Source organism: Anomaloglossus baeobatrachus, chromosome 10 (assembly GCF_048569485.1).
Source record: "Anomaloglossus baeobatrachus isolate aAnoBae1 chromosome 10, aAnoBae1.hap1, whole genome shotgun sequence".
NCBI classification, from domain to species: domain Eukaryota; kingdom Metazoa; phylum Chordata; class Amphibia; order Anura; family Aromobatidae; genus Anomaloglossus; species Anomaloglossus baeobatrachus.
The window spans coordinates 12,263,022-12,285,438 of NC_134362.1; the positions used below are offsets into that span (position 1 = coordinate 12,263,022).

General features: G+C 55.5%; 2 protein-coding genes across 9 annotated transcripts in view; both read left to right on the forward strand.

The window, feature by feature from the left end:
- Positions 1–6,357, forward strand: part of PACSIN3 (protein kinase C and casein kinase substrate in neurons 3) — a 44,442-nt gene extending 38,085 nt beyond the window's left edge. For 5 of the 7 annotated variants that reach the window (XM_075326359.1, XM_075326362.1, XM_075326361.1 and 2 more), the window contains 4 exons: positions 176–315; positions 787–849; positions 1,772–1,929; positions 5,466–6,357. In XM_075326359.1, coding sequence (XP_075182474.1) covers positions 176–315; positions 787–849; positions 1,772–1,929; positions 5,466–5,581 — 477 coding nt within the window. In that variant the 3' untranslated portion in view covers positions 5,582–6,357. The remainder of the gene's footprint in view (positions 1–175; positions 316–786; positions 850–1,771; positions 1,930–5,465) is intronic. The other 2 variants (XM_075326365.1, XM_075326364.1) reach the window with 2 other exon arrangements.
- Positions 6,358–9,666: 3,309 nt separating this feature from the next.
- ARFGAP2 (ARF GTPase activating protein 2) lies at positions 9,667–21,977 on the forward strand. Of its 2 annotated transcripts, XM_075325185.1 has the most exons (17): positions 9,667–9,786; positions 13,967–14,085; positions 14,599–14,671; positions 14,747–14,878; positions 16,143–16,223; positions 16,310–16,403; positions 16,484–16,540; positions 16,665–16,709; positions 17,029–17,081; positions 17,149–17,285; positions 17,357–17,488; positions 18,293–18,418; positions 18,552–18,689; positions 19,090–19,213; positions 20,683–20,776; positions 21,040–21,158; positions 21,250–21,977. In XM_075325185.1, the coding sequence occupies exons 1-17, from the start codon at positions 9,712–9,714 to the stop codon at positions 21,268–21,270; spliced, it is 1,620 nt and encodes a 539-aa protein (XP_075181300.1). In that variant the 5' UTR covers positions 9,667–9,711; the 3' UTR covers positions 21,271–21,977. The 2 variants fall into 2 exon arrangements, with proteins under 2 accessions (XP_075181300.1, XP_075181301.1); XM_075325186.1 differs by lacking the exon at positions 16,665–16,709.
- Positions 21,978–22,417: the final 440 nt, after the last annotated feature.

Consider the following 22,417-nt stretch of genomic DNA (forward strand, 5'->3'; position numbering starts at 1 on the left):
GACCTGTGTGTGGGGAGAGGTTTCCCCCAATATTAATGATGTGGCTGCTCATTATGTGGCAGGGACTGGTTCCTATAGCTGTGGGGGCGCGGCGGGGCCACGTTGTATCCCGCGAGGGCTGCACAGACGTTCTGCAGATATTGATGGATATTTTTTCCCTTGCTCCTAAATCCAGGAATGGTCTCCGGAGACGCAGAGGCCGATCAGCAAGAAGGAGCGCAGCAGTAAAAATGTGGAGGAGGTCACCCTGACCGGTATCGTGCCAGCCAAGGATGGCGTTTCAGCCGGGACCCCCACCCAGCAGCTGAACCGCGGGTGAGTCCCCCATCCTCCGGTCCTCCGCGCTCGTCACAAGCTCCGGCCTTTATAAAGACACATTGTCGGAGCGGTGAATAGCGGCGTAGCACAGGCTTCATGGGGACGGGGACACACTCCGTATGTATTGGGCCGGGGTTCACCTGTGGCTTTCCCGCTGTTGTCGCACTACCACTCCCACCATGTACTGACGGCCACGAGCTCTCGGAGCACGTTAGGGGTTGCAGTTTTGCACAAGACCCAGGACGCCATGAGCGCTTGTGGCCATCAAGGACTTGTAATTTTGCAGTGGTTGGACTGTGGCCTCATGCCCGGTCAGTGGCACAGGCTGGCGTGGCATGCTGGGGGTAGTAGTTTAACAACTGGAGAGCCAGGGATTAGGGAACACTCCCCCAGACTGAGCCCCTAATGATGCTGGGACGTGGCTGGTTTGGTGTCGGATCACGATCTTTTTGACGTCCCCCCTCCCAGGTTTTCCTACGCAGATGAAGACCAGGATTTCTATGCCACTTTAACGGATATGCCACGTTCAGAGTCAGTACAGGCCGCTCGCCGGCTCCTCCCGCGGACGCGGGGCCCTTGTCTATTCTCCCCCATTGACTCTCCTAATGGTGGCGGGATCCACGTCTGTCTTCTCCTGATTAGAGACTCCTCCGCTCTGTTCACTTCTGTCCTCTGGGTGGTGGTCGGTGGTTATGGGGTCACTGGGGTGTTTCTGGTGGTCACATCCCTCTCTGTGATGTATTTTATGTCTATATCTGGGTGAGACCCTCATCCTTCTGCTTCATTATTTACTCTGTAAAGAGCATTTCCACCAAAATTGTGTCCTAGACCGTGTGTTGGTCAATGGACTGGTCTTAAAGAGATTTTCTAGGATATAAGCACCACTGGCCTAAGCTGCAGACACGCCGCACGTCGTCTCCAGCCCATATGCTGCAATACCACATACTGCCACGGTTGTGTGGCGCTGTCCCTGTGTGGCGCTGTCCCCGTGTGGCGCGGTGCAGGTGCTCATGTGTGGCGCGGTCCCCGTGTGGCACAGTGCAGGTGCTCATGTGTGGCGCGGTTCCCATGTGGCGCGGTCCCCGTGTGGCACAGTGCAGGTGCTCATGTGTGGCGCGGTTCCCGTGTGGCGCGGTGCAGGTGCTCATGTGTGGCGCGGTTCCCGTGTGGCACAGTTCAGGTGCTCATGTGGCGCGGTCGCTGTGTGGCGCGGTGCAGGCGCTCGTGTGTGGCGCGGTGCAGGCGCTCGTGTGTGGCGCGGTTCCCGTGTGGCGCGGTGCAGGCTTCCTCCAATATCTGTCAGTGCTTTCCTGGGAAACTCATTTATGACGTCCCCGATCTATAGGTGCATATACCGCCCCTGTGACCGAGGGATGTGACCGCGTTTTGGGTGGTCTTGCTCTCCAGGGTCTCTCTCGTTTGCAGTGGTCATTAACCCTTGTGCTTCTTGCAGCGCGGTGAAGGACGACGGCTCGGAGTGGTCTGAAGACGAAAGTCCTAAAAAGTCACTGGACAGTAATGGTCGTGAGGCGTCACAGGTAGAGGGCGTGCGTGTGCGGGCGCTGTATGATTACACTGGACAGGAGGCTGACGAGCTGAGCTTTTCGGCAGGTATACACCACTAACCCTCCCCTAACTCCCCTCCTGTCTCCTCATCCACAGGCACGTCCCCCGCACCCCATCCTCACATCCTCCCATCCTCCATCCCTCGTCAGGCCTAGTGCATGAATCCGGCAGAGCACGCGGGCTGCACCCGGCATGGAGCATGCACCTCGCTTCCACATCCTCACCCCCCGATCGCCCACCATAACACCGCTCTAATGACTGTACTAATGTCTGCACCAGAGCCGCACGGGGCTGGGACTGGATGACTGGGGGCCGCGTCTCCTCCAGTGCGTGCGGACCCCCAGTCACCCAGTGCGTGCGGACCCCCAGTCACCCGCGCATGTGGTGCTGGGAATGCAGTGAATACTGGGAGTCTGTCCTCATGCGGGATCAGAAAAACATGGAAAAATGCAAAATGGCGCCGCCCCTGTCTATAGGGTGTGTATGGGACTGCAGCTCTGAGTGGCATAATATATAGAAGAGGTGGCGCAGGATTGTAACCCCCCCTATTCTATAAACAGGAGGTAACTCGCTGGGAGCAGATGCCGCGCTGTGCCCCCCACTGCCATAGCTAGGTGGGTGCTGCCCCCGCCTGTCCTATAAATGCAGGGAGGGGGGGCACGGCGTCTGCACCAATACGGGGGGTCCTGGGTACTTGGTAATGGCACATCTGTCTGAGGCTGCACAGATTCCTCAGTGGAAGGTCACAATCTGTGCTGCTCCAGACGCAAAAAATAGACTTGTGCCTACAGGAAAGCGCATGCACGCTCTGCCCAGGTGAGGGCGCTGATGCCACACACAGAGGGCGCCGGTAATAACGGGCAGATAAATGATGGATACAGTCCACAATTCATTTTAGGAAATTGTAGTTTCCCAGTGTCGCCGGTTACGTGTCCTCCCCGCAAGAATCGCCAGGTAAGTGACGCATCGTTCTAATGTACAGGGAGAACGCAGACTAGAGTGTTTGTAATGCCCATGGGGGTCAGTGGGCACCGTGCAGTGTGCTGGGCCTCCCCCGTGTTGCGGTGTACACTGTGCAGTGTGCTGGGCCTCCCCCGTGTTGCGGTGTACACTGTGCAGTGTGCTGGGCCTCCCCCGTGTTGCGGTGTACACTGTGCAGTGTGCTGGGCCTCCCCCGTGTTGCGGTGTACACTGTGCAGTGTGCTGGGCCTCCCCCGTGTTGCGGTGTACACTGTGCAGTGTGCTGGGCCTCCCCCGTGTTGCGGTGTACACTGTGCAGTGTGCTGGGCCTCCCCCGTGTTGCGGTGTACACTGTGCAGTGTGCTGGGCCTCCCCCGTGTTGCGGTGTACACTGTGCAGTGTGCTGGGCCTCCCCCGTGTTGCGGTGTACACTGTGCAGTGTGCTGGGCCTCCCCCGTGTTGCGGTGTACACTGTGCAGTGTGCTGGACCTCCCCCATGTCTCTTGCATCGGTAAAACGGATCGGTGACATGGAGGAGGGTCCTCAGTATGAGATCTGTGCAGATCCGGACACCGGCGCCTCCACGATCACCTGTTCATGCATCCGCCAACCAGTGCTGGAAGTGAACAGACCGCGAGCAGCACCGCACCATGTACTGGCCGCTCCAATCATTCATTTCTATAGGAGCTGAGCTTCAGTACCTAGAACGGCCACTGCATGGTGTATGGCGCTGTGACCTTCCATCTCTGCACTATATACAGTGCCTTGCGAAAGTATTCAGCCCCCTTGAATTTTTCACCCTTTTCCCACATTTCAGGCTTCAAACATAAAGATAAAATGTTAATATTCTGATGAAGAATCAACAAGTGACACAATTGTGAAGAGGAAGGAAATTTATTGCTTATTTTACACTTTTATAAAAAATAAATGAAAATTGGTGCGTGCAATATTATTCATCCCCTGTAAGTGAATACTTTGTAGCGCCCCCTTTTTGCTGCGATTACAGCTGCAGTCTCTTGGGGTATGTGTCTATCAGTTTTGCACATGGAGAGGTGAAATTCTCGCCCATTCTCGCTTTGTAAACAGCGGGAGCTGAGTGAGGTTGGATGGAGGCGTTTGTGAACAGCAGTTTTCAGCTCTTTCCACAGATTCTCGATTGGGTTCAGGTCTGGACTGTGACTTGGCCATTCTAACACCTGGATACGGTTATTTGTGATCCATTCCATTGTAGATTTTGCTTTGTTTGGGATCATTGTTTTGTTGGAAGACAAATCTCCGTCCCAGTCTCAGGTCTTTTGCAGACTCCAACAGGTTTTCTTCAAGAATGGTCCTGTATTTGGCTCCATCCATCTTCCCATCAATTTTACCATCTTCCCTGTCCCTGCTGAAGAAAAGCAGGCCCAATCCATGATGCTGCCTCCACCATGTTTGACAGTGGGGATGGTGTGTTCAGGGGGATGAGCTGTGTTGCTTTTATCGTTTGGCATTGTGCCCAAATAGTTTGATTTTGGTTTCATCTGACCAGAGACCCTTCTTCCACATGTTTGGTGTCTCCCAGGTGGCTTGTGGCAAACTTTAAATGACACTTTTTATGGATATCTTTGAGAAATGGCTTTCTTCTTGCCACTCTTCCATAAAGGCCAGATTTGTGCAGTGTACGACTGATTGTTGTGCTATGGACAGACTCTCACCTCAGCTGTAGATCTCTGCAGATCATCCAGAGGGATCATGGGCCTCTTGGCTGCATCTCTGATCAGTCTTCTCCTTGTGTGAGATGACAGTTTGGATGGACGGCCGGGTCTTGGTAGATTTACAGTGTATGATGCTCCTTCCATTTCTATATGATCGCTTGCACAGGGCTTCTTGGGATGTTTAAAGTTGTGGAAATCTTTTTGTAACCAAATCCTGCTTTAAACTTCTCCACAACAGTATCATGGACCTGCCTGTTGTGTTCCTTGGTCTTCATGATGCTCTCTGCGCTTTACACAGAACATGAGACTATCACAGAGCAGGGGCATTATACGGAGACTTGATTACACACAGAGGCTTATATTTATCATCATCAGTCATTTAAGACGACATTAAATCATTCAGAGATCCTCAATCACCTTCTGGAGGGAGTTTGCTGCACTGACAGTAAAGGGGGTGAATAATATTGCACGCCACAATTTTCAGTTATTTGTTTTTTACAAAAATTTAAAATAAGCAATAAATTTCCTTCCTCTTCACAATTGTGTCACTTGTTGTTGATTCTTCACCAGAACATTAACATTTTATCTTTTATGTTTGAAGCCTGAAATGTGGGAAAAGGGTGAAAAAATTCAAGGGGGCCGAATACTTTCGCAAGGCACTGTACAACCGGCTACCAGAGGCGCTGTAAATGGCTGATCGGTGGAGATGCCGCGCACCAGACCTGCACAGTGTGATACTGATGGCCCATTCTTCAGTCCTGGACATGCCCTTTAAGGCTCGGTGCAGGGAGCCGGCTGTCGCTGGTATAGGAGGCCGTTGTGGGATCCTCGCTGTATCTGACCTCTGCGTTCCCGGTCTCTGGTTGTGTATATATAATATTCCTGCGTCCATGTCGTCCGGTTTCGCTCCATGTTTTCTTTCTTGTCCAGGAGAAGAGCTCGTAAAGCTGGGCTTGGAGGATGAGCAGGGCTGGTGCCGCGGACGTCTCCTCTCTGGGAAAACCGGACTTTATCCTGCAAACTACGTGGAGGACGCCGCATCCTGAGGACTCCGAGCGTTGAGCGTCCTCCAATCTGGGGGTGTCCTGGACCCTCCTGAGGATTGGGGGGGGCCGATCTATGAACATTGGAGACTTCTAGTGAATCCATTGCTGCTTTTACCATATTATTTTAGACATGCAGTTATATATATATATATATATATATTTTTTCTTAATAAAAATTACCCAGAAGATATTATTTTCCGAACCGGGGAGGTGCGTGGTGAAGAGTTTGGAGTCCAGGTGAGGTCGCGTGGATCGCCCACATGTATATAGCAAAGGTCAGAAATACACTACAGTGCTTCCTCCAGAGCCCACGTCCGGTGGTCCTATCGTCCGTCCTCGGTCCAGCCCCCCCGGATGTGCCGCTGACGGCCCCGGGATTTATTTTTCTACTGTCCATGTTTGCACAGAGGTGGGAGCGTCTGCCCTGCGCGGCGGTGGAGAGATCACACCTTGATGTTGCACCGTCTGGCGGCGTTTTTCCCGGTGATTCCCTATTAATGGGGTTTGTTGTTTTTAGGGTTTTTTGCTGGACACATTATGGGATGGTTGAGATTGTGTAATTTTCCGGTGAGGGTTTAGTCGCGGTGATGATCACTCCCTGTATATCTTGTGTCCCCGCTCGGTCTGTGCCGTCTCGCGGATGTCGGGTTCAGCATGAGACTTGTCCAGCGCTTTGGGCCGATCCGAGCCGTTTTGTGCCATCTCATCATGCAAGTGACCTTATTGTGAACTATGTATTTTCTATTTAAATGATAATAAAATCCATGTTGTTTTTACCCCACGTCTGTTCCTCTTCTGCCGCCGAGGTGCAAAAAATACAGAAAAAGCACCAAACTGTTAGACATTGTGCAACCTTACTCCAGTCCTTCTATGACTTTCATGGTCTGTTATGGTTTTGAAGGCAGCAGACGCCTGTAACCTCCGAGAGGTCACACAATCGCCATCCATGGTGTAGCGCAGTACGCAGCCTTTCTGCTGTCTGCACCGGTTTCCTCCCAGGATCAGGGAAACATTGTGAGCCCCAAAAACAACACATTGGGCCTCTCTGTACAGCGCTATGGAATATGTTGCCATTATATACAGTAAATATTAAAATCAGAAGCGCTTGCATTTGACGTCTTCAAACATGGCTGCCAAAGGAAGTTGTAACCAATATGGCGGCGTTTGTTGGAAAGACGTTGATGTGAAAAGTGGCCTCTGATGATCTGGGGGGGGAAGTCGTTTTGCAGAGTAGGCAAAAAAATCTGGGAGCAGGAGAGTAAGGGACAGCGAGGGAGCGGGACCGCGCCATCCAGCCGCACAGCGGCCCCGCGAGATGGGCGGTAATCACAGGCCTGAGCAGTGAGGGAGCGGGACAGCGCCATCCAGCCGCACAACGGCTCCGCTAGATGGGTAGTAATCACAGGCCTGAGCAGCGAGGGAGCGGGACCGCGCCATCCAGCCGCACAGCGGCCCCGCGAGATGGGCGGTAATCACAGGCCTGAGCAGTGAGGGAGCGGGACAGCGCCATCCAGCCGCACAACGGCTCCGCTAGATGGGCAGTAATCACAGGCCTGAGCAGCAAGGGAGTGGGACCGCGCCATCCAGCCACACAGCGGCCCCGCGAGATGGGCGGTAATCACAGGCCTGAGCAGCGAGGGAGCGGGACCGCGCCATCCAGCCGCACAGCGGCCCCGCGAGATGGGCGGTAATCACAGGCCTGAGCAGCGAGGGAGCGGGACCGCGCCATCCAGCCGCACAGCGGCCCCGCGAGATGGGCGGTAATCACAGGCCTGAGCAGCGGATGAGCGGCCGCAAGTCGAGCAAAAAGATTAGAATTCTCCACCGCCTCCGGGATTGGGGAAAAAAATGATCCAACTTCAAGGGCAACACTGACCAGAAACCGATAAAAACAATCTACTGCAGTGAGAGGAGAACAAATGTATCTTATGCCTGGAAAATACAAAAATTTTATTTTTTTTAATTATTTGGTATTTATAGAGCAGAAAGTTTCTCATCAAAACTTATGAATTCTAAAGAGATCCGGCTTCAAAAACTCCTATTAAAAAAAAAAAAATATATATATTTGGTTGCATAGCCCAAGACTCTGGAGGAGCGGAAATCTGTAGGGGACTGTGGCTGGAGGACTGTACTTCCCTCAGTTAAAGGGATGTATCCATGTTGCTGATGTCCCTTTTAAGTTATGCTGCGGCCCGTTCTGACAATGGGCGGAGTGAGGCTGCGGAGTGGAATGGGATGTGAAGGGGCGGCGTGTGGAGTGAGGCTGCAGTGGGTGGAGGGGTAGGGTGTGGGGCGAGGAGTGCTGGTGTGTGGAGTGGGATGTGAAGGGGTAGTGCATGGAGCGAGGCAGGGAGGGGTGATGCTGTGGGGCGTTGCATGGACTGTGGCTGCAAGAAATGAAGGAGTGGGGCATGGAGGGGCAGTTCGTGGAGTGGGACTGTGGTCCGTGGAGTGAGGCCATGGGGTGTGGAGGGGTGGAGTGAGGCCATGGGGCGTAAGGGGTGGTCTGTGGAGTGAGGCTGTGGGACGTGGAGTGAGGTTGCGGGGAGGGGCATGGGCTGGCACTGGGCTCTGTGGAGTGCGGCAGTGTGTGGAGTGAAGCCGCGGGGAGGGACTGGGACTGTGGTCCATGTAGTGAGGCTGTGGTGTGTGGAGTGAGGTTGTGGGGAGGGGCATGGACTGGGACTGGGACTGTGGTCCATGTAGTGAGGCTGTGGTGTGTGGAGTGAGGTTGTGGGGAGGGGCATGGGCTGGGACTGGGGTCCGTGGAGTGAGGCTGCGGGGCGTGGAGAGGCAGAGTGAGGCTGTGGTGTGTAGAGGAGTTGTGCTGTGCACCGGTTGCTATGGTAACGGTACTGAGGCCTCCTTCACACATCGGTGTTTCCTCCGGTACGTGTGACATCTGTTTTCACAAGTACCGGAGACACACGTAGACCCATTGAATTTAATGGGCTTGGTCACATCCATGTTTTCATAGACCGTATACTCTACAGGACGACATGTCCGTTTTCTGCCGGCAGCACGGATGTCACATGAGCCGCATACTGATATGATCCATGTGACGTGTACTGGAGAAAACACAGGTCACGTAAAAATAAAGAATTGTTATCCCTAACAGTGCCCGGAGCTGCAGCCTCTATTACTTCCAGGCCGCTCATTATGCCTCATGAATATTCACTGCGCTCAGCGCGGACCCGGAAGTAACAGCAGCGCCAGAGACAGGTGAGTATACAAGTCCATGCTGTCCGTGTGCTATCCGGATGTCACACAAAGAACACACGGACACACCCCTTCACCATGGACCGGGAAACACACGTGTTTTATACACGGACACGTGCAGGAGGTATGATTGTGACTGTCGGCCACGGCTCCAGGTGATATGAGCTCTTCTGAGTGACCGCTATACTGTGGGCTTCCATTATAACGCCTGTGAGTCGCTGCGGGATGTAGCAGAGCGGAGTGTGGGGGCAGCAGACGCTTCTGCCTGAGTTCTGTTATATCCTAATATTTATGTGACGATGTCTCGCTGTGACGCCGCCGCTGCACGGATCAGCGATCTCTTCTACGCGATCTCTTCTACGCGATCTCTTCTACGCGATCTCTTCTACGCGATCTCGTGTGCTATTCATAAATAACCTGATGGAAATCTGATCACAAAGTGTAAAAATAACAAGCTCCACCCTCTACATCCGTGTAATACGTATGAGACGTTAATGCGCCATCTGGTGGTCATGTATGGAAATTACACTCTTTATATAAAACTTCTGTATAAATATATTTCTGACTTTCTTTTATAATTATTATCTATGTATCATCAGTAAGCAAAGTCCTCAATTGGAGAATCCCTCTAAATCCGCCATCTTAACACACCCGCTGAATTTGGTCACCACCACCCATAAGGTGTACCAATATGGCGTTTGTATGACGTCACTTTAACGTAATCTGCTTCTTATTGGTCAGCATTATTAGCCCCGCCCATAAATGTGTACTGCTTTGTGATTGGTTAGCTCTCAGCCGCATGTGTCGTTCCCTGTGATTGGTCAGTTTCTGCACGTCTCACGGGACTGCGTTCTGCTTGGTGATTGGTGGAGGCGCGGAAGGACCGCAGTGGTTGATGGGAGTGAGGAATCATGGCGGCGGCTGAGCCCAGCAAAGCGGAGATCCAAGCCGTGTTCAGACGACTGCGGGCTGCGGCCACGAACAAGGTGAGGCCGGGGGCGGAGGGAGGCGCCGGCAGCCGAGGCCTGAGACTGCTGTCCGGCAGGCGGAGCTGTGTGTGGTCGCTGTGGAGGACTAGAAGTCCCAGCACGTCCTGACACAGGCATTCTGAGCCGTGCAGTCCCTCTGCAGACAGAGCAGAGGCACAGAATGGTCTTACTGATCCCAGGTGACACGGTATTGCTCTCAGTTATCAGCCAGCACTCACTGATGAGTGATAGGAGAGGTGTGAGCGGTCACCCAGCTTTCCCAGGATCAGATCAGACTAAGAAATGGGCAAATTACGTGATCAGGCCCCTCCCCTAATGGAGGCCGGTGCTGGACCCCGATGTAATACCGCGGCGCCCCCAGAGAGGCCGGTGCTGGACCCCAGTGTAATACCCCGACGCCCCCAGAGAGGCCGGTGCTGTACCCCGGTGTAATACCCCCAACACCCCCAGAGAGGCCGGTGCTGGACCCCGGTGTAATACCCCAACGCCCCCAGAGAGGCCGGTGCTGGACCCCGGTGTAATACCCCAACGCCCCCAGAGAGGCCGGTGCTGGACCCCGGTGTAATACCGCGGCGCCCCCAGAGAGGCCGGTGCTGGACCCCGGTGTAATACCCCGACGCCCCCAGAGAGGCCGGTGCTGGACCCCGGTGTAATACCGCGGCGCCCCCAGAGAGGCCGGTGCTGGACCCCGGTGTAATACCCCCAACACCCCCAGAGAGGCCGGTGCTGGACCCCGGTGTAATACCCCGACGCCCCCAGAGAGGCCGGTGCTGGACCCCGGTGTAATACCCCGACGCCCCCAGAGAGGCCGGTGCTGGACCCCGGTGTAATACCCCAACGCCCCCAGAGAGGCCGGTGCTGGACCCCGGTGTAATACCCCCAACACCCCCAGAGAGGCCGGTGCTGGACCCCGGTGTAATACCCCAACGCCCCCAGAGAGGCCGGTGCTGGACCCCGGTGTAATACCGCGGCGCCCCCAGAGAGGCCGGTGCTGGACCCCGGTGTAATACCCCGACGCCCCCAGAGAGGCCGGTGCTGGACCCCGGTGTAATACCCCGACGCCCCCAGAGAGGCCGGTGCTGGACCCCGGTGTAATACCCCCAACACCCCCAGAGAGGCCGGTGCTGGACCCCGGTGTAATACCCCAACGCCCCCAGAGAGGCCGGTGCTGGACCCCGGTGTAATACCCCCAACACCCCCAGAGAGGCCGGTGCTGGACCCCGGTGTAATACCCCAACGCCCCCAGAGAGGCCGGTGCTGGACCCCGGTGTAATACCGCGGCGCCCCCAGAGAGGCCGGTGCTGGACCCCGGTGTAATACCCCGACGCCCCCAGAGAGGCCGGTGCTGGACCCCGGTGTAATACCGCGGCGCCCCCAGAGAGGCCGGTGCTGGACCCCGGTGTAATACCCCGACGCCCCCAGAGAGGCCGGTGCTGGACCCCGGTGTAATACCGCGGCGCCCCCAGAGAGGCCGGTGCTGGACCCCGGTGTAATACCCCCAACACCCCCAGAGAGGCCGGTGCTGGACCCCGGTGTAATACCCCGACGCCCCCAGAGAGGCCGGTGCTGGACCCCGGTGTAATACCCCGACGCCCCCAGAGAGGCCGGTGCTGGACCCCGGTGTAATACCCCGACGCCCCCAGAGAGGCCGGTGCTGGACCCCGGTGTAATACCGCGGCGCCCCCAGAGAGGCCGGTGCTGGACCCCGGTGTAATACCCCCAACACCCCCAGAGAGGCCGGTGCTGGACCCCGGTGTAATACCGCGGCGCCCCCAGAGAGGCCGGTGCTGGACCCCGGTGTAATACCCCCAACACCCCCAGAGAGGCCGGTGCTGGACCCCGGTGTAATACCCCGACGCCCCCAGAGAGGCCGGTGCTGGACCCCGGTGTAATACCCCGACGCCCCCAGAGAGGCCGGTGCTGGACCCCGGTGTAATACCCCGACGCCCCCAGAGAGGCCGGTGCTGGACCCCGGTGTAATACCCCGACGCCCCCAGAGAGGCCGGTGCTGGACCCCGGTGTAATACCCCGACGCCCCCAGAGAGGCCGGTGCTGGACCCCGGTGTAATACCCCGACGCCCCCAGAGAGGCCGGTGCTGGACCCCGGTGTAATACCCCGACGCCCCCAGAGAGGCCGGTGGCGGACAATTCTCCTGGCGGCTCTGGGTCCAGATGTGGACGCCCCCTCGAAGGATCCATCGTCACCTGCAGTCTGTAGCAGTTGTGTAGAAGGACCCTCACTGAGCGCCGATTATTGTGTGATCGGGGCACGATATGAGGTGATATCTCGCTCGTGTAATTACCACACGGACAATTATTAGATGATCACAGCCAACGGCACCGCAGAGGGGGCACCGGCGGATCCAACGCCCACTCCCTGCCCCCACCGGGGTCAGCAGAGCCGCTAACGGTTCCAGTGGGCTCCAGAAAAGAAGGCGGCGGATTCCCAGAACTGACTGCAAAGACCCCATATTACTAGAGGGGATGAATAACGAGGCGGTAATATGCGGGCGGGGGAGACGGGCAGTAATATGCGGCGGGGGGGAGACGGGCAGTAATATGCGGCGGGGGGGAGACGGGCAGTAATATGCGGGCGGGGGAGACGGGCAGTAATATGCGGGCGGGGGAGACGGGCAGTAATATGCGGGCGGGGGAGACGGGCAGTAATATGCGGGCGGGGGAGACGGGCAGTAATATGCGGGCGGGGGAGACGGGCAGTAATATGCGGGCGGGGGAGACGGGCAGTAATATGCGGGCGGGGGAGACGGGCAGTAATATGCGGCGGGGGGGAGACGGGCAGTAATATGCGGCGGGGGGGAGACGGGCAGTAATATGCGGGGGGGGAGACGGGCAGTAATATGCGGGGGGGGGAGACGGGCAGTAATATGCGGGGGGGGGGCGGGGGATGGCTCGGCCTTGTGTTTCAGCAGAACTGTCCAAACAGCGAGGAGGTGACTGGGGCCGGACTCATCCTGGGATCTCTCTGGATCCATGACTCTTCCTCTCACCAACAACAAACTGATCCTGCAACTTATGAATGGGAAAAAAATCAGATGATTTCATTGTTAGTTTTCTGCCCCCCGATAACTTGCGCAGCAGAGTGTGAAAAAATGAAATCAATCTTATTACTGATCCTGGTCATCCTTCCCCAATCCCCACCAGTCTCCGCACGTCAGCTCCCAGCCGGGTGAGGAGCCGGCACGATCCACGCGCACGTGTAGGGCAGAGGAGCCGGCGCGATCCACGCGCGTGTAGGGCAGAGGGGTCGGCGCGATCCACGCGCACGTGTAGGGCAGAGGGGTCGGCGCGATCCACGCGCATGTGTAGGGCAGAGGAGCCGGCGCGATCGAGCAGAGGAGCCGGCACGATCCATGCGCACGTGTAGGGCAGAGGAGCCGGCGCGATCCACACGCGTGTAGGGCAGAGGAGCCGGCGCGATCCACGCGCGTGTAGGGCAGAGGAGTCGGCGCGATCCACGCGCACGTGTAGGGCAGAGGGGTCGGCGCGATCCACGCGCACGTGTAGGGCAGAGGAGCCGGCGCGATCCACGCGCACGTGTAGGGCAGAGGAGCCGGCGCGATCCACGTGCGCGGTAGGGCAGAGGAGCCGGCGCGATCCACGCGCACGTGTAGGGCAGAGGGGTCGGCGCGATCCACGCGCACGTGTAGGGCAGAGGAGCCGGCGCGATCCACGCGCACGTGTAGGGCAGAGGAGCCGGCGCAATTCACGCGCACGTGTAGGGCAGAGGAGCCGGCACGATCCACGCGCACGTGTAGGGCAGAGGAGGCGGCACAGGGGCTGCCGGGGTCCACACAGCGTTAGAAGAGGAGCGGAGGAAAATAAGATAATAAAACGGAATAATAAATTCTGTTTACGTTTCTTGACATTCCTTACAATGTGTCGCCTCTTATAGCTGACGGCGGTATTTTGTCCGGCACTACGGTAGATGCTTCGTCCGCTGACGGTTCGGTGTGCGCAGTCCACGCTGTACTGTCAGGGGCGCCATTACTTCCGCCTTGTTGCCTCCTCTGCTTCCAGGTGTAGACAGAATATCCGATGTATGCATCTTTCCATCAGGCGATGATGAGAACGAGCCGCTGCTTCGGTTTTCCATGACACTTTGCTGCGGTCGCGTTCTGCCGCTCCCGTATTAACCCTTTCTCTCCCTTTCTTCCAGTCCTGCTTTGACTGTGGCGCCAAGAATCCCAGCTGGGCCAGTATTCCCTATGGAGTGTTCCTGTGCATTGATTGCTCCGGCATCCACCGCTCTCTGGGCGTCCACCTCAGCTTCATCAGGTGAGGCCGTGTTGTGCAGGGTCCTGCTCTGTTCTGGGGGGTTTCTGGCCTCTCTGCTCTGCAGAGCGCTGTGTATCCGCTGCAGCCGGTCTGGTGCTTCTGTCCTGGTGATTATGGTCGCGCGCCATGTTAGTATCTCCTAATAGAGAAGTGAAAGGTGAATCCAATGTGGACAATCTGAGGGTCGTGACGGCTGCCTCCTGACCATTATCCGCTCTGTGCTTGAGCTGTGCTTGGTGACCCCGCACACATTGACCCATACAGCCATATACAAGGTGTGCGCAGAGATGGCGCTCAGCAGTGGGGGTGATTCTGTATATAGTGAACCCTCCAATACACATACAGTGCCGACCGTAAAATCACGCTAAATACTAACAGAGCAGAGGTCTCCCACCTATGGCCATTCAGGTGTTAAAAAAACTACAACTCCCAGCATGCCCTGCCAGCTGCAGTACAGAAGAGATGGGGGTTGTGTTTCCTGCTGTCGATCATTGAAGCTCGTTTCATCGTCAGGTCCACAGAACTGGATTCCAACTGGAGCTGGTTCCAGCTGAGGTGCATGCAGGTCGGAGGCAACGCCAACGCAGTGAGTGTTCAGAGCGGCGAGCGCCCGAGTGTCGCTTGGCCCAGAGTAAAGTGTGATATTCTTGGCTTTTTGCAGAACGTTTTCTTCCACCAGCACGGCTGCACCACCACCGACACCAACGCCAAGTACAACAGCCGCAGCGCTCAGATGTACCGGGAGAAGATCCGGCAGCTGGCCAGCGCCGCCATGGCTAAGCACGGCACCGATGTGAGTGCCCTTAAAGGGATTGGGTTCTATCTATTCCTATTGTGAATATCATCAGGAATGGGGCGGTTCTGGAAGTGTTTCTCGGCTCCCTCTGGTGGCTAGTACTGGTAGGGAGTCTGATTCTGCATCTGTCACTCGGACAGGTGTCGGAGATGATTGCTGTTCCAGGAAAGCCAGTGAAGTCCAGTCTGGTGGGGATATAGGAGGACAGTTTCTGTCTGACCTTTTCCGGAAATAATTGTTTCTACTCCAAGAAAAGGTGTCCTGAAGTTTGTCCTCTGCCTTTAGGCTTTTTTGCCTTTCCATGTAGGATTGGTTTTTGCTTTTCTGCTCCTTTTTTGGATTTTCCAGGAATGATTTCTACAGCCGTTTTTTCGTTCCTTTGCATCAGTTTTGTTCCTATGTCATCCTGAGTCGGCAGCCATGCTTGATAAGTATTTTGTTTTTTCTTCCTGAGATTAATTCGTTCTCATTCATTTTTCTGTCTTTTTGTTTGCAGGTAATTGTGTAATCTCTGTGATTTTTTTTTTTTCCTTGTGAGGGTTTTTTCCTCTTAGTCTGGGCTTGGTTTAGGCTGAATTTTACTTATGGGTGTTTCTGCTGAACCTATGAAGTCTATTCCTAATTCAATGATTGAGAGGATTCTCTTATTTCTTGCATCGGCATAGGCGTCTTTTCTGCACTATTTTTTTAGGACTATTTATTCCCAGCAAGAAGGGAGTTTACTCCCAGTCTGATTAGGAGTTTGTATTTGCACAAGAGTTCCTGATATAGTGGGAGGAAGACCGTGTGATCTTTAGGGCATTTTTGGTGATCAGGTGTTATTTCTTCAGGGTTTTCACTGGCTGCAACCAGTAACCTTTTCTATCCTTTTTGTATCTAGCTAGCAGGGTCTCACTTTGCTTAACCCTATATTAACCATCTGTGTGCTGTCTTTTTCCTTACACTACTATCGTTTTTGGGCTGCTCTGAGGCAATTCAGGATTCCTCATTCCATCTTTGAGGCTAGTTAGTTCTCCGGCAGTGACGAGGCGTCTAGGTTTGTTAGAAACGCTCCACCTCTACTTCTAGTTGTGGATGTGTAGTCAGCGGATTGCAGCCAGCTCAGCTTACAACTACTCTTGTGCATTATTTTCTACCTCTTATAGGATTTTTGCTAGATCATTTGCAGTGGTCTCCTGACTATAGCACATTCCCGTCTGAAGTGCGTCCTCTGCACGTGCAATTTGCTTTTGAGTTTTTATCATTTTTGTTCTTTTTTCAGCTTTGGGTGGACGGGATGAATTTCCCTCTTGCAAACTCTCCGGAGAAGAAGGAGTCGGACTTCTTTGCTGAGCTGGCCCAGGTACGTCAGGGCACAGTGTCTGCCTTTATGGACCGTACAGGTCATCGGGGGACGTGATCCATTAATCCACATTTTATATTTCTCAGTCGTCCACCTCCTGGGAGGCGACACCGGTCATAGAGCAATCACTGGAGACCATCCAGCCAGGAGCCAAGCCGCCCGCTGGAGCTGAGCCCCCGTGTGAGCCTCTCCTCATCCTCTCACCTGTAATATTAGGTTTCCCATTGTCTTTGCTGATGCTCATCAGTTTCTTCCCACAGGTGCGGAGTCGGGGCCCAGTGTGGATAATCTGAGCGCGTCGCCCAAAGCTACAATAGGTAGGTGGCGCAGGGATCGCCTGTGGGCTGATGCCGGTGAAGCCGGTGGGGGGGGGGGGGAGACGGTAGCTCCCAGGAGGCTCCCACCATGCTCTCAGCTGAATTTCGCCCCTTTCTTCCTCAGACCTGGCCATGTGCCTGTGTGTTCAGGAGCCGGCCCCCGGCACAGGTGACCAGACGGTGGCTGGCGCCGGCCGCTGTTGCTTGGCATGTCTGTGCAGTGCAGACCGTGCTCTCGCCCTCTGGCTTTTCTCGCGTGACTTGCTGGGTGTTTGCTTGATTTCTGTGGATTTGTAGCCAGATGTGGTGACGAGTTGCCTGAGTCTCCCTCGATGATCCACACAAGTGGACGTACGTCATCGGGGTCCTGCCGCACTAACCATACCCAGTGTTTAGCATGGGGTCACTGCTGCGCGCTGCCACCGGATTACTAACTCCTAGGCTTTGTGCATTCTCACCATTTTACCATCTTTGCTCCTTTCTTCTAGAGGTGAAACCTTCTCTCATCGGGAAGAAGAAACCTACAGCCGCCAAGAAAGGGGTAAGTCCAGTAAGACGGGTGAGGATCTGTGACATGGAGGGACGGTGCTTACCCCTCGCTCTCACAGTTAGGGGCAAAGAAGGGTCTTGGTGCCCAGAAAGTGAGCAGCCAAAGCTTCAGCGAGATTGAGAAGAAGGCGCAGGTGGCGGAGAAGCTGCGGGAGCAGCAGGCGGCCGAGCTGCAGAAGGAGGCCGAGGAGTCGCTGTGAGTATCCGTGTGCGCTGGCGTCAGTCCGTGTGTACGGGGCATCCAGCTCACCAGGGCTCTCTGTCCAGGGTCTCCTCCATGAGGCTGGCGTACCAAGAGCTCCAGATAGATCTCAAGAAGGAGGAGAAGAAGCTGCAGACCTTGGAAGGAAAGAAGAGAGAACAGGCTGAGCGCCTGGGTATGGGCCTGGCCTCCCGTAGGTACGTGATGGCCTTACCTTTTCACACCCCAGTGTACAGACATGTACCTCTATAGTTATGCCTGGCAATGCACAGAGCGCTGCATTATAGGGATCACCAGCTATATGTTTGTGAATGAGGAGAACTCCATCCTCCAGATACTTCTGTATTAATCTAAGATTACTTAGAAGATTTCTTTTCATAAATCTTTAATGTCCCAGTGTCTTTCCTCTGTTCTTCTTCCTGGACAATCAACAGTTGGACAATACCAATCCCCATTACTTGGTAGTCGGGCTTTGTTCACACATCCATGATGTAAACGCCCTGTGCTAGGATTGTAGTAGACTGACCGCCGGCCCTCCAGACCCGCCGGCCCTCCAGACCCGCCGGCCCTCCAGACCCGCCGGCCCTCCAGACCCGCCGGCCCTCCAGACCCGCCGGCCAACTGCCTCCGTATATTATTATTAATTATAGAGCACTGTTGATTCCCGGTTCTGTACATGAAGGGGTTGTGTGCAAAATATAGATATGTTTCAGTGAATAAATACCGCCAGGCCTCACAGAGGGGAGTGGGTCCCGTCCTTTCTGGCTCTCCAGGAGCCCCACTTGCCGGCCCTGATGTCGTGGCTTATACAGACTGTTCTGTCAGCCTCTGTTATGCAGCTTGTTGGGGCAGACTTTTCCATGTTTCCTCTTTTTCTCCAGCACTGTCTGCAGGAGCCCCACTTTCCGGCCCCGCTCCCGCGGCTTATACAGACTGTGCTGTCAGCCTCCGTTATGCAGCTTGTTGGGGCAGACTTTCCCATGTGTCCTCTCTTTCTCCAGCTCCGTCTCGCACTCGGTCCTGTCGGAGATGCATGTGATTGAACAGGAGACGCCTGTGGTGACCAAGTCGTCCCGATCTCAGCTCGACCTCCTGGAGGACTCCAGCTTCACCTCGGGGCCTCCGAAGTAAGTTTCGCGTCCTGTGACGTTGCTTATGTTGATGCCTCTTTGTTGTAGCTGAAGAAGAAAGATGTAAAACTATGAAATCCTTCGCGTAATTCACTTCAGGGTTAAAATGTCCCCCCCTCTCTATTTCTAGATATAAAGATAACCCTTTCTCACTCGGGGAAGGATTTAGTCCACGGTGGGACAACGAAATCTCAACGTGGGGATCCGCAGAGAAGGCCGAGGACGAGCGAGAGGTGACCATCTCCAGCATCCAGCCGGCACGAGACCGGTGAGTTTCTGGCCACTTTTAGCCGTTGGTTCCTGCTCGGGTCTGTATATCCATAACACTGTAAGGACCTGAGCGCCCCCCGGGGGGGTCCTCGTTCCCCGTGCTGGGGGAGTCAAACCTCATACGAAATGTGACGTCTGGGGGAAAATTCCATTATGTTCTTAGACTCCGTGTTCGGGGACTCATTATGGAGCATAAAGCTCAGACGTCCTCACAAGTAGATGCACATTATAATATCCCAGTCACTGCTCAGCGACGCTCCAGTATAGGAATCTGATACAATGCGGAAAAGTACAATTGTCAGATCGCAGGCGGCGGCCGCGGAGACGAGCGTCACATTGTTAGTACATTGTTAGCTGTGGAGGAACCCTGCCTTTACACCGTAATGTTTCTATCACAGGCCTGCGAATAGGAGAAAGCCCGAGAGCGCCCCGGCCCCGGAGTCCAATGAAGCACGCACCAAATTTGCCAGCGCTAAAGCGATCTCATCGGACATGTTCTTCGGGAGAGAGCAGGACGCTGAGGTACGATCGGCGGGAGTGGTGTGCGCTTTTATTTATCCATCCCAAACAATTGTTCACTTCTGCACTAAAACAGCTCTGAACGCGCCGCTCGTCATCCGCTACATAGGTCGGATGAGTACTGGCGGCCGTCACTGCAGGCGCTCGTCTCCCTGGCACCATCCTCGCACATTTCTGGTGGGGTCTGGTGGCGGACCCCGGCTTCACTGCACTTCAGAAAGTTACAAGGATGAGTTTCCTGAAATGACTCCACCAGGGGAGGCTGAGGGCGCGGCGCAGGGGGAGGCTGAGGGCGCAGCAGCGCGGGGGGAGGCTGAGGGCGCGGCGCAGGGGGAGGCTGAGGGCGCGGCGCAGGGGGAGGGCGTAGCGTGGAAGGAGGGTGGCGAAGTGCGGGAGGTTGAGGGCCTGAAGTGCCGCCCGCCCGGCTGCTTCCACCCATATGACAACCTAATGAAGGAGTTTATGAAAATGCAGGAATGGGGGCGATGACACCATAATGGGGGGGTAACATCAGGACACTTGATGGGTTTTTTTTATTCATTAGTTCCCACGCTGACCCCCCCCCCCCCCCCCATTGTATGCCCGGCCTGGGTTTGGTGGGTTTCCTATCCATAGACACGGATTGCCCCCAGTGTATGAGGGGGATTAGGTACGAGAGCGATGTGACGGCGCTGCGGATTATATGATCCGTTATATTACAATCTCCGCACTCGCCGTCCTCGTCCATTCATTCCTACATTAATCTTTTCGGTTTTCTTTAGTAATGAGGTCCCTTTAATTGCTGCTTTCTTCACGGTGTCCTGTAATCTGCACTCGGCCCTATATCCCCCCAGGGCACGGACTCGTTGGTGTGGAATCGTCAGTCGTGTCCCGGCTCCGTCTCTGCCATTCATTATTCATTGCTTGGCTGCAGCAATGCTCCCTCCGCTGTAACTCATTCTGTAACCTTTGCGGCTGCCGCCGGGTGGGAGCGATTATTCGGCCGGGACAGATTTATGACCGTCTCTTCCACCATCGGAGCCGCCGTGTCCCTGGAACCAGTTGCGGTGTTTACTGAGAGGATGGGGCCCGGCTTTATCCTCAGTATTGTGCGGGGGGTTCAGTGAGAACATTCGTCTGATGAAGCAGAGGGGGACGTGTTCACTCCGTAGAGACCCCCGAGAGATGATATCTGCGCTGTTATTGGCCGGGTCCCACAAGTGCACGGTGCCCCCCGTCTTCTCTGGACATTACTGCTCATTACTGTTAACCCCTGACATGTCGGCTGTGTATGGCGTCTGCTCTGTAGACGTTAGGTGACGGCTTTGTAGAGCGGATTCTCATCTGTGCCAGACGATACGACTGGTTAACCCCTTGTATGCTGCGGTTTTTAAAATGCTGAAATGGACGGACTGTTGGCGTTATATGTAGACAAGTCGTAATGCATCTTGGCCCAGGACGATGGATAACAATTGCTTCCTTTTTGCTTGCAGTATGAAGCCCGATCTCGCCTGCAGCAGCTGTCCTCCAGTACGGCCATCAGCTCCGCTGACCTCTTCGGAGAGTCTGACACCCTAAATCCCGGAGGTAAAACGCACTAATCTTCATCCTTTCAGAAGCCGGGTTTAGCGGCCACCAGACAAGACAACGGCAAACTACGTCCTACCTGCAGCACCCGGCGCGGTCTCTGATTAGCCAGTCCTATTAATCAGGAGCGGCTCCGGGATGCCGCCGGTAGTGGTATTGTGCAGGGCGGTGGTCGTGGACCTCCAATGTGGCCGCTGGACCCTTTTTGCTCCTCTCTGGTTTTGGTGACTGTATTCTCAGCCGCTTCTGTTCTTACCCCGCAGCCGGCGTCTCCCTCGGTAACGTCATCCCATCTGCAGACATCACCCACTTCAAACAAGGGGTTAAATCTGTTGCCGGCAAGATGGCGGTCCTGGCCAATGGTGTGATGAACTCTCTACAGGTGCCACGTTGCCACGTCTGCATTCCTGCATGTGTTCTGCCTTTGCTCCCGTTATGGGTCCTATTAACCCCCGGCTGCTCTTTTCCCGCAGGATCGTTACAGCTCCTATTAACTCGTCAGGAAAGAAGAAGTCGGATCCTGCTGTAGCGTTTTCCTATAGGGAAATGAGGGGGTCAGGAAGGGCGTCGTGTGTCCCCCTCTTATAGAAAATGACCGCTTCAGTATTCCTAACACCACGTCCACTCCCGGAGCATTTCTCACCCCACGTCCAGTGTCCGCTGTCGCTTGTGCCCATCGGCCGCTCCCCTGCGAGGGACGCCCCGGACTGTGAGCTTCATCTTGTGTGTCCGTGTGAGATCACTCTATGGGGGTCTTGTATGACGGCGGGGTCTTCTGCATGTGGTGACTGCGGTGGAGGCGGGAGGTGACACTGATAATGGAGGGGACGTGGCGCCCCTCATCCTGGAGACTTGCTGACTGTTACTGTTGGGATGAGGCGGCCGCCATGTCCTGTAATAATGCGTGTGACTGTTGTGGTTTTAATATTTTAATCTTTTGCAAGTGTGGAGCGTCCGGCGCCACGAGGGGAGACGTGTGCACCGCGTCCCAGCATGGCGGGGGGCTCCAGAGACACCGGCTGCATGAATATTTATTTTGTCGTCTCTCGGAGCGCAGCTGCCATCGCGTACAAGAAGGGGTGCGAGACTGGGTACAAGAAGGGGTGCGAGACTGGGGGCGCCAAACCTTGAACCACGAGCCTCTCACTATGTTATTTACAGCAATGACCAGATAAAAGTGAATAAAGATACTGAGGCCCGAGTGCCGGCTGTGCGGTGTGTAACCTGAGTGGCGTCTGAACCGAGCGCCGGCTGTGCGGTGTGTAACCTGAGCGGCGTCTGAACCGAGCGCCGGCTGTGCGGTGTGTAACCTGAGCGGCGTCTGAACCGAGCGCCGGCTGTGCGGTGTGTAACCTGAGCGGCGTCTGAACCGAGCGCCGGCTGTGCGGTGTGTAACCTGAGCGGCGTCTGAACCGAGCGCTGGCTGTGCGGTGTGTAACCCGAGCGGCGTCTGAACCGAGCGCCGGCTGTGCGGTGTGTAACCTGAGCGGCGTCTGAACCGAGCGCCGGCTGTGCGGTGTGTAACCCGAGCGCCGGCTGTGCGGTGTGTAACCTGAGCGGCGTCTGAACCGAGCGCCGGCTGTGCGGTGTGTAACCTGAGCGGCGTCTGAACCGAGCGCCGGCTGTGCGGTGTGTAACCTG

Excerpts from the sequence above, each read along its gene's own strand:
- ARFGAP2 (XM_075325185.1), top strand. The coding sequence starts at position 9,712 with ATGGCGGCGGCTGAGCCCAGCAAAGCGGAGATCCAAGCCGTGTTCAGA. Across the intron at positions 16,224-16,309 it reads TCTTTGCTGAGCTGGCCCAG|TCGTCCACCTCCTGGGAGGC; the intron begins GTACGTCAGGGC and ends TATATTTCTCAG. Across the intron at positions 17,286-17,356 it reads AAGGAGGCCGAGGAGTCGCT|GGTCTCCTCCATGAGGCTGG; the intron begins GTGAGTATCCGT and ends CTCTCTGTCCAG.